Genomic DNA, 12,500 nt, shown 5'->3' with positions numbered 1-12,500 from the left:
CACCTATGTTGCCCTCTGGTAGGTCAATCCCCTCAGTCCGGATCATCTCGCCTCTCTTTGAGACCATCCGGCCACACTTGTCCAATCCGAATGACATCCCTATGTCATCGCTGTAGATCCGGGTGGTGTGGATCAGCGAGTCTATTTCTCGCTCGTTCCTGGCATACAGCTTGATGTCATCCATGTAGAGCAGGTGGCTGATTGTTGCCCCACTACGGAATCGGTACCCGTAGCCGCTCTTCGTGATGATCTGACTGAGGGGGTTCAGGCCTATGCAGAACAGCAGTGGTGATAGCGCATCTCCTTGGTATATGCCGCACTTGATGTTGACTTGGGCAATGGGTTTTGAGTTGGCCTCTAGGGTTGTCTTCCACATTTCCATTGAGTTCTGGATGAAGGTCCTTAGGTTCCTGTTGATCTTGTACAGTTCCAGACATTCCAGTATCCATGTGTGTGGCAGTGAGTCGTAGGCTTTCTTGTAGTCAATCCAGGCAGTGCACAGGTTGGTCTGTCTCTTCTTACAGTCTTGGGCGACTGCTCTATCAACTGGAGTGCAGTTAGCTGGTGCTTGGCTCCTCTGGTGTTACTGCCAATCCCTTTCTGTGCCTCGCTCATGTATTGAGCCACATGCTTACTCATTTTTGCCGCAATGATGCCTGACAGGGCCTTCCATGTTGTGCAGAGACAGGTAATTGGCCGGTAGTTGGATGGGATGGGTCCCTTCTGGGGGTCCTTCATGATTAGGACTGTCCTGCCTTGGGTTAGCCATTCTGGGTGGGTTCCATCCCTCAGCAGCTGGTTCATCTGTGCTGCTAGGCGTTCATGGAGTGCAGTTAGCTTCTTCAGCCAGTACGTATGGATCATATCGGGGCCTGGTGCTGTCCAGCTCTTCATCTTTGACACTCTTTCTTGCATGTCTGCCATTGAGATGGTTACTGGTTCTTGTTCTGGGAGGTTGCTGTGGTCAGCTCTTAGGTCCACTAACCATTGGGCATCGGTGTTGTGTGATGCTGTTCTTTCCCATGTGTCTTTCCAGTATTTTTCCACCTCAGCTCTTGGTGGGTCTGACCGGTTGTTGTTCCCCTGCCACTGAGAGTACACCTTGGCTGGTTCAGTGGAGAACAGCTTGTTTATTCTCCTGGCCTCTCCCTCCTTGGTGTATCTCCTCAACCGGGTGGCCAGAGCTGTTAGTCGCTGTTTGGCAGTTTCGAGTGCCTCTGGTATGGAGAGTGAGTGCCCCTTTATTCACCATGTTCCCTTTCTGTAGTTCAGCTAGCTGGCTAACTTCTCTCCGTGCTGCCTTTATCTTGGCCTCTAATCGTCTCTTCCATGGTGGATACTGTTTGTTATGTCCCGAGCCCACCTTGTGTCCAAGCATCTCCATGATTACTGTTGCTGTACTGTGTATCAGCTTGTTGGTCTCAGTGATGGTTCTTGTGGAGATTGTCTTCAGAGCAGCATTCACATCTACTAGTAGATCTTCTGAAGGTACTTGGCAACTCAGCTTCGGTATTCGTCGGGGGCTCCAGGTTTCCAGCTGGGTCATGATCTTCCTTCTCAGGTCAGCAGCTCTTGTGTTGAGGCTGTTAGGTGTTGGGGCTTGGTACCCAATCTCTGGTTGTGGGGATGATGACATCTCCCCGCTGACCTGTCTTCCTGGCTCCCCCTTGCCGTAGCATCGTTGTTGTATTTCATTAATCTCTAGTTGTGATAGCAGATTTCGATTATGGATGTTGGAACACTGGGCTAATAGCTGTTTCTTTGTTAGCCTTGATTGTGGGTTTCGAAGTATCCAATGGTCCCACATTTGCTGCATGTATCCCCTCTCTCTGGGACTGCTTGTATAGTAGCATTCCAGCAACTCCGTATTTTCTGTCCTCGTCCATCGATGTCTTGTTCCAGTAGCCCATTTCTCATCAGTTTGCCCTGGTTCCCTAGCAACTGACGCAGACCTTGTTGACCCGGGCGACGTCTGAGCCGGTATGACTCTATCAGTTATGTCTTCACTCATTCCTGAGGTAGGCCGATATATCATGAGGGGTCTTGCCTAAGGACCCTTACTGGATGATGTTTTGCCCCGACCGGGATTCGAACCCCGATCTCCTGCGTCGTAGTCAGTGAGCATTACCACTGTACTATCCAGCTGATTTTTATATATATAAATAATGAATGATTCACCACATTTTGTGTCAATTAAATCTTAATAGTAACAGATATAGATAAATTCAGTGACTATAGACCAAACTTTAATATGCCTAAAGTCAATGTCAGTAATAACTGTTATAAATTGCCAATGGTAGACCCTCTGATGATAATGTTCTTCTAATAATATTCTAAGTCCAAGTTAGTAAAAGTCAGACAAGTTCGTTTAGAATCTAGCGTCTCGTCTGGTGATCTAACCTTGTCAGATATAGGGTTGTCCTGCTGCTGTCTAAAATAGTTTGCCATTCGTCCCTGGCAACCATTGCGACGGGCGATCCGAATTTTATCTTGGTGATTTTCTGATATTTTTTTCTTTGTAGTTTGGCTTTCGCCATTTCCACCAATGGAACTTCGTTTCATTATCTCATTCAAGAGAACATAAAGTTAAAGACTAGCAGGCAAGAAATGCAGATGCAAAAAAACAAAATAGTTGAATGTCGCGGGTTTTCTCATTCTCTCGTGCATATCATTAATAGCGCCATCTGTATGCTTTATCGGTAACTGCTAAGACATTGGGTGGCTCAGTGTGACCCCGCGGCGGGGACCGAATTCCGCTCCATTCATATGCATGCTTGATCTGCACGCGCATGCCTCCGGCATTCACTCCAATCCCCCCGTGACACCGATCGGTGTACCGACCGGGGAATCGGCATATACCGCAGGGTACACACTTGAGTCCACCCATACAATGTCAGGCACATGAAAAGCGGAAAGTCAACTATTAATTTTCGTCAACATAAACGGATCAAGTAGGCAGCATTTTAAAATCATCGAGGTCCGTGATGTGTGCGCAAAGCGCATGCCAAAAAATGTTCGACATATTTAAATGAGAGGGGTGAATTACACGCCATATAAGATATCTATTCCTGAAATTACTTTTAATGGTGTTTGAACGAATATCATCAGTTTTGAAAACAAAAAAATCATGTACGTGGCAAGAGTAAGAATAATTTAAGCTTGTTTAATGGTTTGATCTGGCCCAAGCAATGAGGACAAAATATATCCTAACCATGTAGCCTGTGTAACTAAGATACATTAACAATCTGGCATTCGTTACACCTACACAAAAAAAAAAATTCTGAGGAAAAAAAAAAAAAATCAGTATACACCACCATGTTTGAATAAAGAGTAGGGGTAACAGCTTCATGAAAGTGCGCTGATGTTACCATGAAAACACCATGTCTCCTGCACTGCGTTCCTCCCCCGAGTTGTGCGCTCATTCATTTTTGTGTTCTTGGTCTCAGAGCCACGTGCACAAAACAGACACAGAAGACAGAATCAATGTTTAACATAACAATGCACTTTTTACGGAGACATTTTAATGTTATTCTTTATTTTTTTTTATCCAGTTGAATATTTAGCATACAAATGTATTTTCAGCTCTTAAAAATGACCGAGGTCCGGACCTCGGGGGCCTCATAGCTGGCTACGGCCATGATCAAGTTATATATATTTTTAACTAATCATGTGTAGTAAGGGTGGGAGGGAGATTTTTATGTTGTCAGCGGGAGGTCGGGAGGATTTTCTAAAATGTTCCCTCAAGCAGGAGATCTCCAGCCCACGGCGGGAGAGTTGGAGCCTCTGCCATTCCAAAACATTAACTTTATCCTTCTTTAACCATTCTTTGGTAGAACGACTTGTGTGCTTAGGGTCATTGTCTTGCTGCATGACCCACCTTCTCTTGAGATTCAGTTCATGGACAGATGTCCTGACATTTTCCTTTAGAATTCGCTGGTATAATTCAGAATTAATTGTTCCATCAATGACAGCAAGCCGTCCTGGCCCAGATGCAGCAAAAAAGGCACCACCAAGTTTCACAGATGGGATAAGGTCCTTATGCTGGAATGCAGGGTTTTCCTTTCTCCAAACAACACTTCTCATTTAAACCAAAAATTCTATTTTGGTCTCATCTGTCCACAAAACATTTTTCCAATAGTCTTCTGGGGACAGAGAAAGAAAACACAGGTTGTTAGGTATGCCCAATGTCACCTGAATAAGTAGGAACAGTATACATATTGCACGGAGTACAAGCAGGGACTCCGGCAACTAACTATGACAGCATAACTAATAGGTGAGAGCCAGAAGGTAACACACGCATGAGGGAGCCCCGGGACATAAAGCAGCCAGCCACTACACTGTCAACAAACTCGAGTGAGCAAGCGAGTGGGGGACTGGCAGCATGTATATCCCAGTTTACCAAAACACTGTCTGAGGACCCTCCAGATCTACACCTTTACCTCAAACACTATTAACACAAGGCTTGACTAAACAGATATGTTTTCAGCCTAGACTTAAATGCTGAGACTGTGTCTGATTCCCGAATATTACTTGGAAGGCTGTTCCATAACTATGGGGCTTTGTAAGAAAAGGCTCTGCCCCCTGATGTAGCCTTCACTATACGAGGTACCAGCAAATAGCCTGCACCTTTTGATCTAAGTAGGCATGGTGGGTCATAGGGGACCAGAAGTTCACTCAGGTACTGTGGTGCAAGACCATTCAGTGCTTTAAAGGTCAATAGTAGTATTTTATAATCAATACGAAATCTGATTGGGAGCCAATGCAGTGTGGACAAGACGGGGTTATGTGGTCATATTTTCTAGTTCTAGTAAGGACTCTTGCTGCTGCATTTTGAACTAACTGGAGCTTGTTTATGCACTTGTTGGAACATCCAGACAGTAAGGCATTACAATAATCCAACCTGGAGGTAACGAAAGCATGAACTAGTTTTTCCACATCATATATTGATATTAAATTTCTTATCTTCTCAATATTTCTGAGATGAAAGAAAACTATCCAGATAATGTTGTCAATGTCAGTTTCGAATGAAATGTGCGTACGTACAATTAATTCACAAAAACATGCATGTGCACAGTTGATAAATGAGGCCCCAGGTTATCAAAAGTCCCCTTGCAAATTAGCCCAGGTATTCACTCTCCCACATTTCAGCTCAGTAGGACTTGTGGTTGCAGTAGCCCCTTTTGCACTGCCTGTTCAATTTGGTAATATTGCACCTTTATTCCCTCTCCCTGTTCTGTGTGAAAGATCCAAATACAGAAGGGGGTGGGGTGTGTTGTTCTGCCTCGGAGCTGGAATGTTCAGGAGTAATAAAGCTGGACTTGACGTCTGTGTAAAAGGGTCAGCTGGGACAAGGGTATGATGTTTTTGATATTGACTTTTTTTTTTTAGATCAGCATGAACTCAAACATTTCTGTCTACGGTGTCAAAGGCCTTGAATCGCTTCCCCCTTCTCTTCAATTTTTCCTCCAACATATGCCTGATCACACAAACATGTTGCTCAGCAATTTTGCTTGCTCTTGAAGACTGGTATAAAATGTGCGTCTAGCAAAAACACCCCAACACTCACCTGCTGTTATTGTCTTGAAAGCCGGTATGTTCAGGGTATTTGTATTAGAGCCCTGCACTCCGGCGGGAGTCCCGCGGGACCTGACGCAAAGCAGTGCGGCGCGGGACAAATCTTGAAAGCTCATTGCGGGCGTGGGCGGGAGGGGGAGTGCACAATGCGGGAGCAGGCGGGAGAGGTGATAAGCTGCAGTCCCGCTAACTAAAAACGTGTTTAAAATAAAATTTATAAATTATTAATTTATGTCTATCATATATAATTTGTGCTGGATATTTTATTTGGCATGAATAAAAACATTTTAAGATGCCTAAATTTGCGGATGTGGTCTAATCTTGCGTACGTTTCCGATTCCTTTCCGCTCTTCCGTGTTTGAGATCTCCGATCATGGCAGAAGAGCAGAGCTCCTCTAGTGAAGCTCACAGTGCTTCAGAAGTAAGTGCTGCTTTAAAAAGAGGTACATTTACCGTTAAAAAGTCAAGAGTCCTGAAATCAGACATTTGGAAGTCGTTCTCACTCGTGTACGATGCAGAAGGAAATCAGCTGCCCTTTGCTTGTTGTGATAAGTGCCAAAAGGTTCTGACATACAATGGCCATAAATCAGGTACATCAAGTTCAAGATTACTTTATTTGTCCCATCAATGGGCAATTTAGTTTGCAGCTCAGTCTCCATCAGACAACAATAAATTAAAAATAATTAAGAGAACACAAGACATATACACATACATCCAATATATACACATCCAGTCAAACATCACACCCTACCCTGACAGTGATAGCCAGCATTTAATAAATCAAGTTCTCAATGGTGTACTCTATCCCTACCATCTTATTTAATAATCTAATACTTACAGGGATGAAAGAATTTGAGTACCTATTTGTTTTCGCTCTGACCGAGTAATAGCGCCTCCCAGAGGGCATTAAAGAAAACTGACCACTTAACACATGGTCAGGTTGGCTAATGATACTTCTAGCCTTTTGGACTGCCTGTTTGTTAAACAGAGCGCTCAAACCGTTAAGGTGTGTTCCAATAATCCTTGATGAGGTGTTAACAATACTACTAAGACTGTTTTTGTCTTTGACTGATAAAGTGTTAAACCAACATAAAAAAGAAAACATTAAAAGACTTTCAATAAAAGACTGATAAAAATTACACAAAATGGTTTTAGAGACACTGAAGGAGTTAAGCTTCCTCAGTAGATGAATTCTCTGCTGTCCCTTTTTAACAATTGTCTCTGCGTTTAAATGAAAGTTCAGGTCACTATCAAATATTGTGCCTAAGTATTTGTAAGAATCAACTATTTCAACTTCCCCCCCATGTATGACACTTGCCTTTGATTCGGCCTTCGCTCTCCTAAAATCTATTATGAGCTCCTTTGTTTTATCTACGTTCAAGTCTAGAAAGTTATCGTCGCACCACTTCACAAATGATGTCAGTGTTGGCCCATGAGTGGAATGTGGACCTTGAAACAGGGATAGCAGTGCAGTGTCATCTGAAAACTTAACCAGGTAGCTTCCTTGCTGGGAAGACCTACAGCTGTCTGTATATAGAATAAATAGCAGGGGAGAGAGTACACATCCTTGTGGCGAGCCAGTATTTGAAGTGATTGGTTGAGACAAATGACCATTTACTAAGACTCTCTGACTTCTATCTATTAAGAAATTTAAAATCAAAAGCAGTAATTGATTTGGTAATTGAAAGTCATTTTTCAGTCTCTCAATCAAAATATGCGGCTGCATTTTATTGAAAGCAGAAGAAAAATCTGCAAATAAAAGCCTGGCATGGGAGCCAGGTTTCTCCAAGTGTTTATATATTTTATCTAAAATAAAAAGTTTTGCATCATCCACACTTCTGCCTGTTTGATATGCAAACTGTAGTGGATCCAGCTTCCCAGTGACCAAGGACAAAATTTCATTTTTGAGGATTTTTTCAAAATTCTTCATCACCAAGGATGTAAGAGCTACAGGTCTAAAGTCTTTCAGCTCCTTAGGTTTATTTAATTTAGCTAATGGTATTATAGTGGAGCTCTTCCATATTTGGGGAATCAGCCCTTTTGTTGTACACATATTGAAGAGGGAGGTGAAAACTCCACTTAGTTGTTTTGCACAATGACGTAGTGTGCGTCCGCAAACAGCATCAGGACCAGCAGCTTTCCTAATATTGACCTTCTTAAACAGGGTTGTTACTTGCTCCTGAGATATTATTAGGTCATGATTAGGAACCAGAGTGTTTCTCCACATAGAAATATTGTTACCAAAGTCATCGGATTCGAAACGCGAGTAAAATAAATTAAAAGCATTTGGAAGATCACATGACTCAACACCTTGGATAGTAATAGTCCTTCTGCCGTATTCGGCTTGTTGGTTTAATGATGCCATTGACTTTATTCCTCGCCAGGCGGCTCTAAGATCCCCTCCCCTGTATTGCTCTTCTACTTTTCTTCTATATTTCATTTTAGCTTTCCTAATCTCATTTTTTACTTCTTTGCACACCACTTTAATCTCCCAAATGTCACCAGTATAGAAAGTCCTCTTTTTCTTGTTAATGACAGATTTTAGTTCTTTCGTCATCCATGGTTTGTTGTTCGGAAAAGTGACGGTAGTCTTAGTTGGGATGACCATATCCACACAAAATGTGATATATGATGATACCGTGTCTGCAAGTTCATCAATGTTCTCAGACCCTTCCTGAAAGCACTCCCAGACCGTACACTCAAAACATGCTTGAAGTGAAGAGATACTATCCTCTGACCAGAGTTTCACAGTTCTCTCATTGTGTTCTAGGCGTCTGAAAGAAGGTTTGTACACTGGCATGAGGTAAATACTGTTATGATAGGAAGCTCCCAAGGAAGGCATAGGTATGGAGCTGTAAGCACCGTCCACTGACCCATAGCACAGATCAATCAAGGTCATTTTCTGCGTTGTAGTACAAGTAACATATTGATCATAAGTTCTCATAGTCTTACTCAAATCACAGTGGTTAAAATCTCCCAAAATAAATTTAGGTGCATCGGGGCAAATTTCGTCCAGTTTATGTGTAGTGTCTGCAATCAGCTGAGCAGCAGCGGCTGCATTTGCGCGCGGGTGAATGTATACCAGTGTATAAAAAAGTTGTTGAAACTCACGCGGAAGGTAGAAGGGGCGTAGTGAGATGGACAGTAATTCTATGTCGGCGGTGCATATTTTTTCCCTGATCGTAATAGTATTGCAATACCGCTCGTTGATGTAAAAACACACCCCTCCTCCTCTGTTTTTTCCTGTTGCCTCCGGTGACCTGTCGAGCCGAATTGGGCTTCCAAACCCAGTTATTGACAGATCCTCGTCCCGATCTAGGTCGGTGAGCCATGATTCCGTAAAAGCAAGTAAACACGACTCCCTGATCTCCGCTCTAGTCTTAGTCCATAATTCCAATTCGTCAATCTTGTTACGGATGGATTGCACATTTGATAGCAATACAGAGGGGAGCGGTGGTAGCTTGCGGCGATTATCCAGCCGAAAAGTTTTCAATCTCCGGCGTAAGCCACCTCTCTTCCCCCTCTTCCGAGGTTTCAAGGCCGGTGCACACCGCAGCGCCCTCGGGATAGTAGCAGGGATAACCCCGGCTGTTGAAGTCCGCAGCGAGAGGACAAACTCCCTGCTGTATGTTGCTCTCCCGGTAATTCCAAGTCCACCTGCTTCCCAACAGGTAGGCCTAGGAGCCCCCAGTAGCAACAATACCAAGAGGAAGATCACGAGGAGTTCCAAGAAAGTTCCAATAATATGCATGGCTAAAAATCACTGACAGAATACATTCATACTCGAAAACAAAGTTTTAAGAAGTCAATTTAAACAGCTACAACATTAAAAGATAGAGACGCAGGCTGCAGGGTCGCACGCTAAGGAGCGCCCCGGAATCGCCATGTATGTACTGTCTTAAAAGGACAACAATTGTTGGAGTTCAGAGGGAACAACACAAAAGTGACAGATGCGTTGAAGGCAAAGACCATGAAGAAATGTGTTGATTTTGTTGCTGCGGACCTCCGCCTGTATGACAGCATCGCTGGTCGGGGATTAGTTCAGTTAGCCCAACACTTAGTTGACACAGCAGCCACAATAGGCAAATTCGATGTGCGAGATATTCTGCCCCATCCAACAACTGTGTCACGTCATGTAGATGATAGGGCACTCAAATTTAGAAGAGCTGTTGTTGTTGACATGAACAATGACAAGAACTTTCGTGAGAAATAACGCGAACGTCTGCATCATGCGGGAGGGAGCGGGACAAAATATGGCAGGCGCGGGCGGGAGCGGGACTGAAAATCAGAATTCTTTGCGGGAGCGGGACTGCACAATGCGGGAGCGGGACTGAAAATTCTGTCCCGCGCAGACCTCTAATTTGTATGTCCCATGCATGTGTCATCCTAGACACCAACACTCCGTTGTGTTACTTGTCATACCTATGGTTCCGGAAAGCCAGCACAATGTGTAAAACACACTAGTGCAGCTTTATTTGATTAAATATAAAACAACCAAAGCCGGCCTATGGAGAGGTTTTCTTAACGGCAACATTGTGGAACACCTGTGTAAAAAGGGTTAGATATTTGAACTCTGCCATGCCCCTCTAATCCATCCCCCCCGCCCCCCCTTGTATGACCATGCCCCAAACTTTGCATATGACCTCAGAATGGTTTCCAGTGTATATGTTTTAGGTTTTGTGCAAAGCTATGCAATCAATCATGAATCGATTGGCATGTGACAGCCATATTGTTTTTAAATGTCAGCATGTTTTTGATAATTATTGAGACTTACATTTTCCTGAGTACTGTAGTTTAATGCCAATTTTGAAGATAGGCCAAAAATTATAGGGCTAGTTTGCAAAAGAATATTGAATGTTATCATAAAGAGTGGGTAGACCTAAATGGTCCTTGAAGCTTTTTTGTTTGGGAGAATGCAAGGAATCAGAACCAAAAACATTACAAGACTTATGATTCATGAGGTATAGACCACCTTCTCTCCATATTTTCTATGACTTATGGCCTTGGTACTCCAAATCATTTTAGAGAGGATCAGAATACAAAAGCATGGAGCATTATAGATTAGTATAGAGATGCAGTATAGCAAGTTTCAGCATGATTGGATGGTTATCTTGCCTTAGCGCTGCCTCTTATGCATAACCATGCCGAACTTTGCACATGGCCTCAGAATCCTTTTCAGCATGTACGTAAGGTTCAGGTTTCTTGCAAAACCATGCAGTAGTCATGAGTTAGAGTTGTTTAAGTAAATTAGTCTCCATTTCATTAGAACTGATTGACATGTGGCAGATATATTGTTTACAAATATCAACATATTTTTGCTAGTTATTGAGCGTCACACTGCTGAGTAGTTATTTGCAAATTCACTAAAAAAATATGTGGGCAGAGCTAATTCTAGGAAAAGACCAGGTGATTTTTTTTTCTAATCCAGTTTGGAGGATCCTGTTCCCATGATAGCCTCAGCTTTCTGTTCTTGGCTTATAGGAATGGAACCAAACGTGGGTTTCTGCTGTTGTAGTCTATACAGTTCAAGGTTGAAGTTTTGTGTATGCGGAGATGCTTTTTTGCTCAAGGGGTTGTAATGAGTGATATGAGTTTCTGTGTTCTTCCTGACAGCTCTAACATATCTGGCCCTTTTCCTCTGACCTCTCTTATCTACATCTGCATTTCGAGCTGTCACTCACTGTTTATTGCACCATTCTATGTAAACTCTAGAGTCCATCATATGTGAAATTCCCAGATCAGCAGTTTCTGAAATACTCAAACCAGCCCGTCTGACACCAACATCCATGCCAGATGATGTTTGAAATAAACCTTACCTGAAGCTCTTGACCTGTATCTGCATGATATTTTGCATTGGGCTGTTACCACATGAAAATATCTTTTTTTTTTTTAGTTGAAAAGTCATAAAAGTGATATGTTCTTGTTTATTTTCATTTATTTATATCCTGCAGCTTTTATTACATAAAGTTAGCCTCCACCCTTAAATATGTTTATATTCAAAATACTTCTGATGTGCTTCACAATGCTGGTGTTGGTTGATACTGTATTTTCATTATTCCTGTGGAAAATTACTAGCACAGTTACAATAGCACTTATTAGGATAATTTCATCACTCAAACATAAAAGATAGCAGTCAGGTTTTGATATTAATTCTTGAAAAAAACAATTTTTTTTCCTTCTTCTTTTCACAATCCCCCCCCAGGACATATGATCCATGGTAGAAGCAGTGGAGACCAATGATAGACTCAAAATTCTGGAATGCAATGCAGCTATACAACATAGTTGTAGTGAGAGAGAGGCTTGGCTTGACTAGTTCATGATGGTTGACAGTGATATTAGCATGAAAGTTGAACTAATTTCATCATCAAAATCAACTTGTGGACTAGATCCCTTACCTATAAATTTCTTCAAACATTTACTAGCAGGAGCAATGGCGCACATTTTAAAAATTTAGTTCTTAACTTTGTGCTGGCTATGTACCCAAATCCTTTAAACTAGCAGTTATCAAACCCTTGATTTAAAAATCTCAACCAGTTGTCCAATGATAGGCCAGTACCAAACCTCCCTTTTATCTCCAAGTTTCTACAAAATTTTGTAGTACAGCAACTTGTACTCACACTTGCATAGGAATGACATTCATGAAAACGATCATTCAGGATTTATCACAGTACAAGGTTGTCTCTCCCTTGCTTGACCTTAGTGTTACTTTTGACACCACAGGCTATGACATTCTTCTCGACAGATGTTTGAGTTAAAAGAATTAATATCTCCTGTCTCAGGTCTTATTTGACTGATTGATAATCAGTTATGACTTCTGTACATATAGGAGTATGAGAAGAAAAACAAGGTCAACAGTAAGAAAACAGCAGTACCTGCTAGAAAGAGTGTGAGAACAAGCAGAAAACAGCTGAGTTGCAAATATGGGA

General features: G+C 42.4%; 1 protein-coding gene across 1 annotated transcript in view; it reads right to left on the bottom strand.

Annotated features, from left to right (window-relative positions):
* Positions 1-3,552: 3,552 nt before the first annotated feature.
* Positions 3,553-12,500, bottom strand: part of LOC132891138 (uncharacterized) — an 18,640-nt gene continuing 9,692 nt past the window's right edge. The window contains exon 2 of the mRNA XM_060928598.1: positions 3,553-4,142. Within this exon, the coding sequence (XP_060784581.1) occupies positions 4,098-4,142 (45 nt within the window). The 3' untranslated portion in view covers positions 3,553-4,097. The remainder of the gene's footprint in view (positions 4,143-12,500) is intronic.

This window comes from Neoarius graeffei, chromosome 9 (assembly GCF_027579695.1).
Source record: "Neoarius graeffei isolate fNeoGra1 chromosome 9, fNeoGra1.pri, whole genome shotgun sequence".
NCBI classification, from domain to species: Eukaryota; Metazoa; Chordata; class Actinopteri; order Siluriformes; family Ariidae; genus Neoarius; species Neoarius graeffei.
This window is presented reverse-complemented; position numbering and strand designations above follow the sequence as displayed.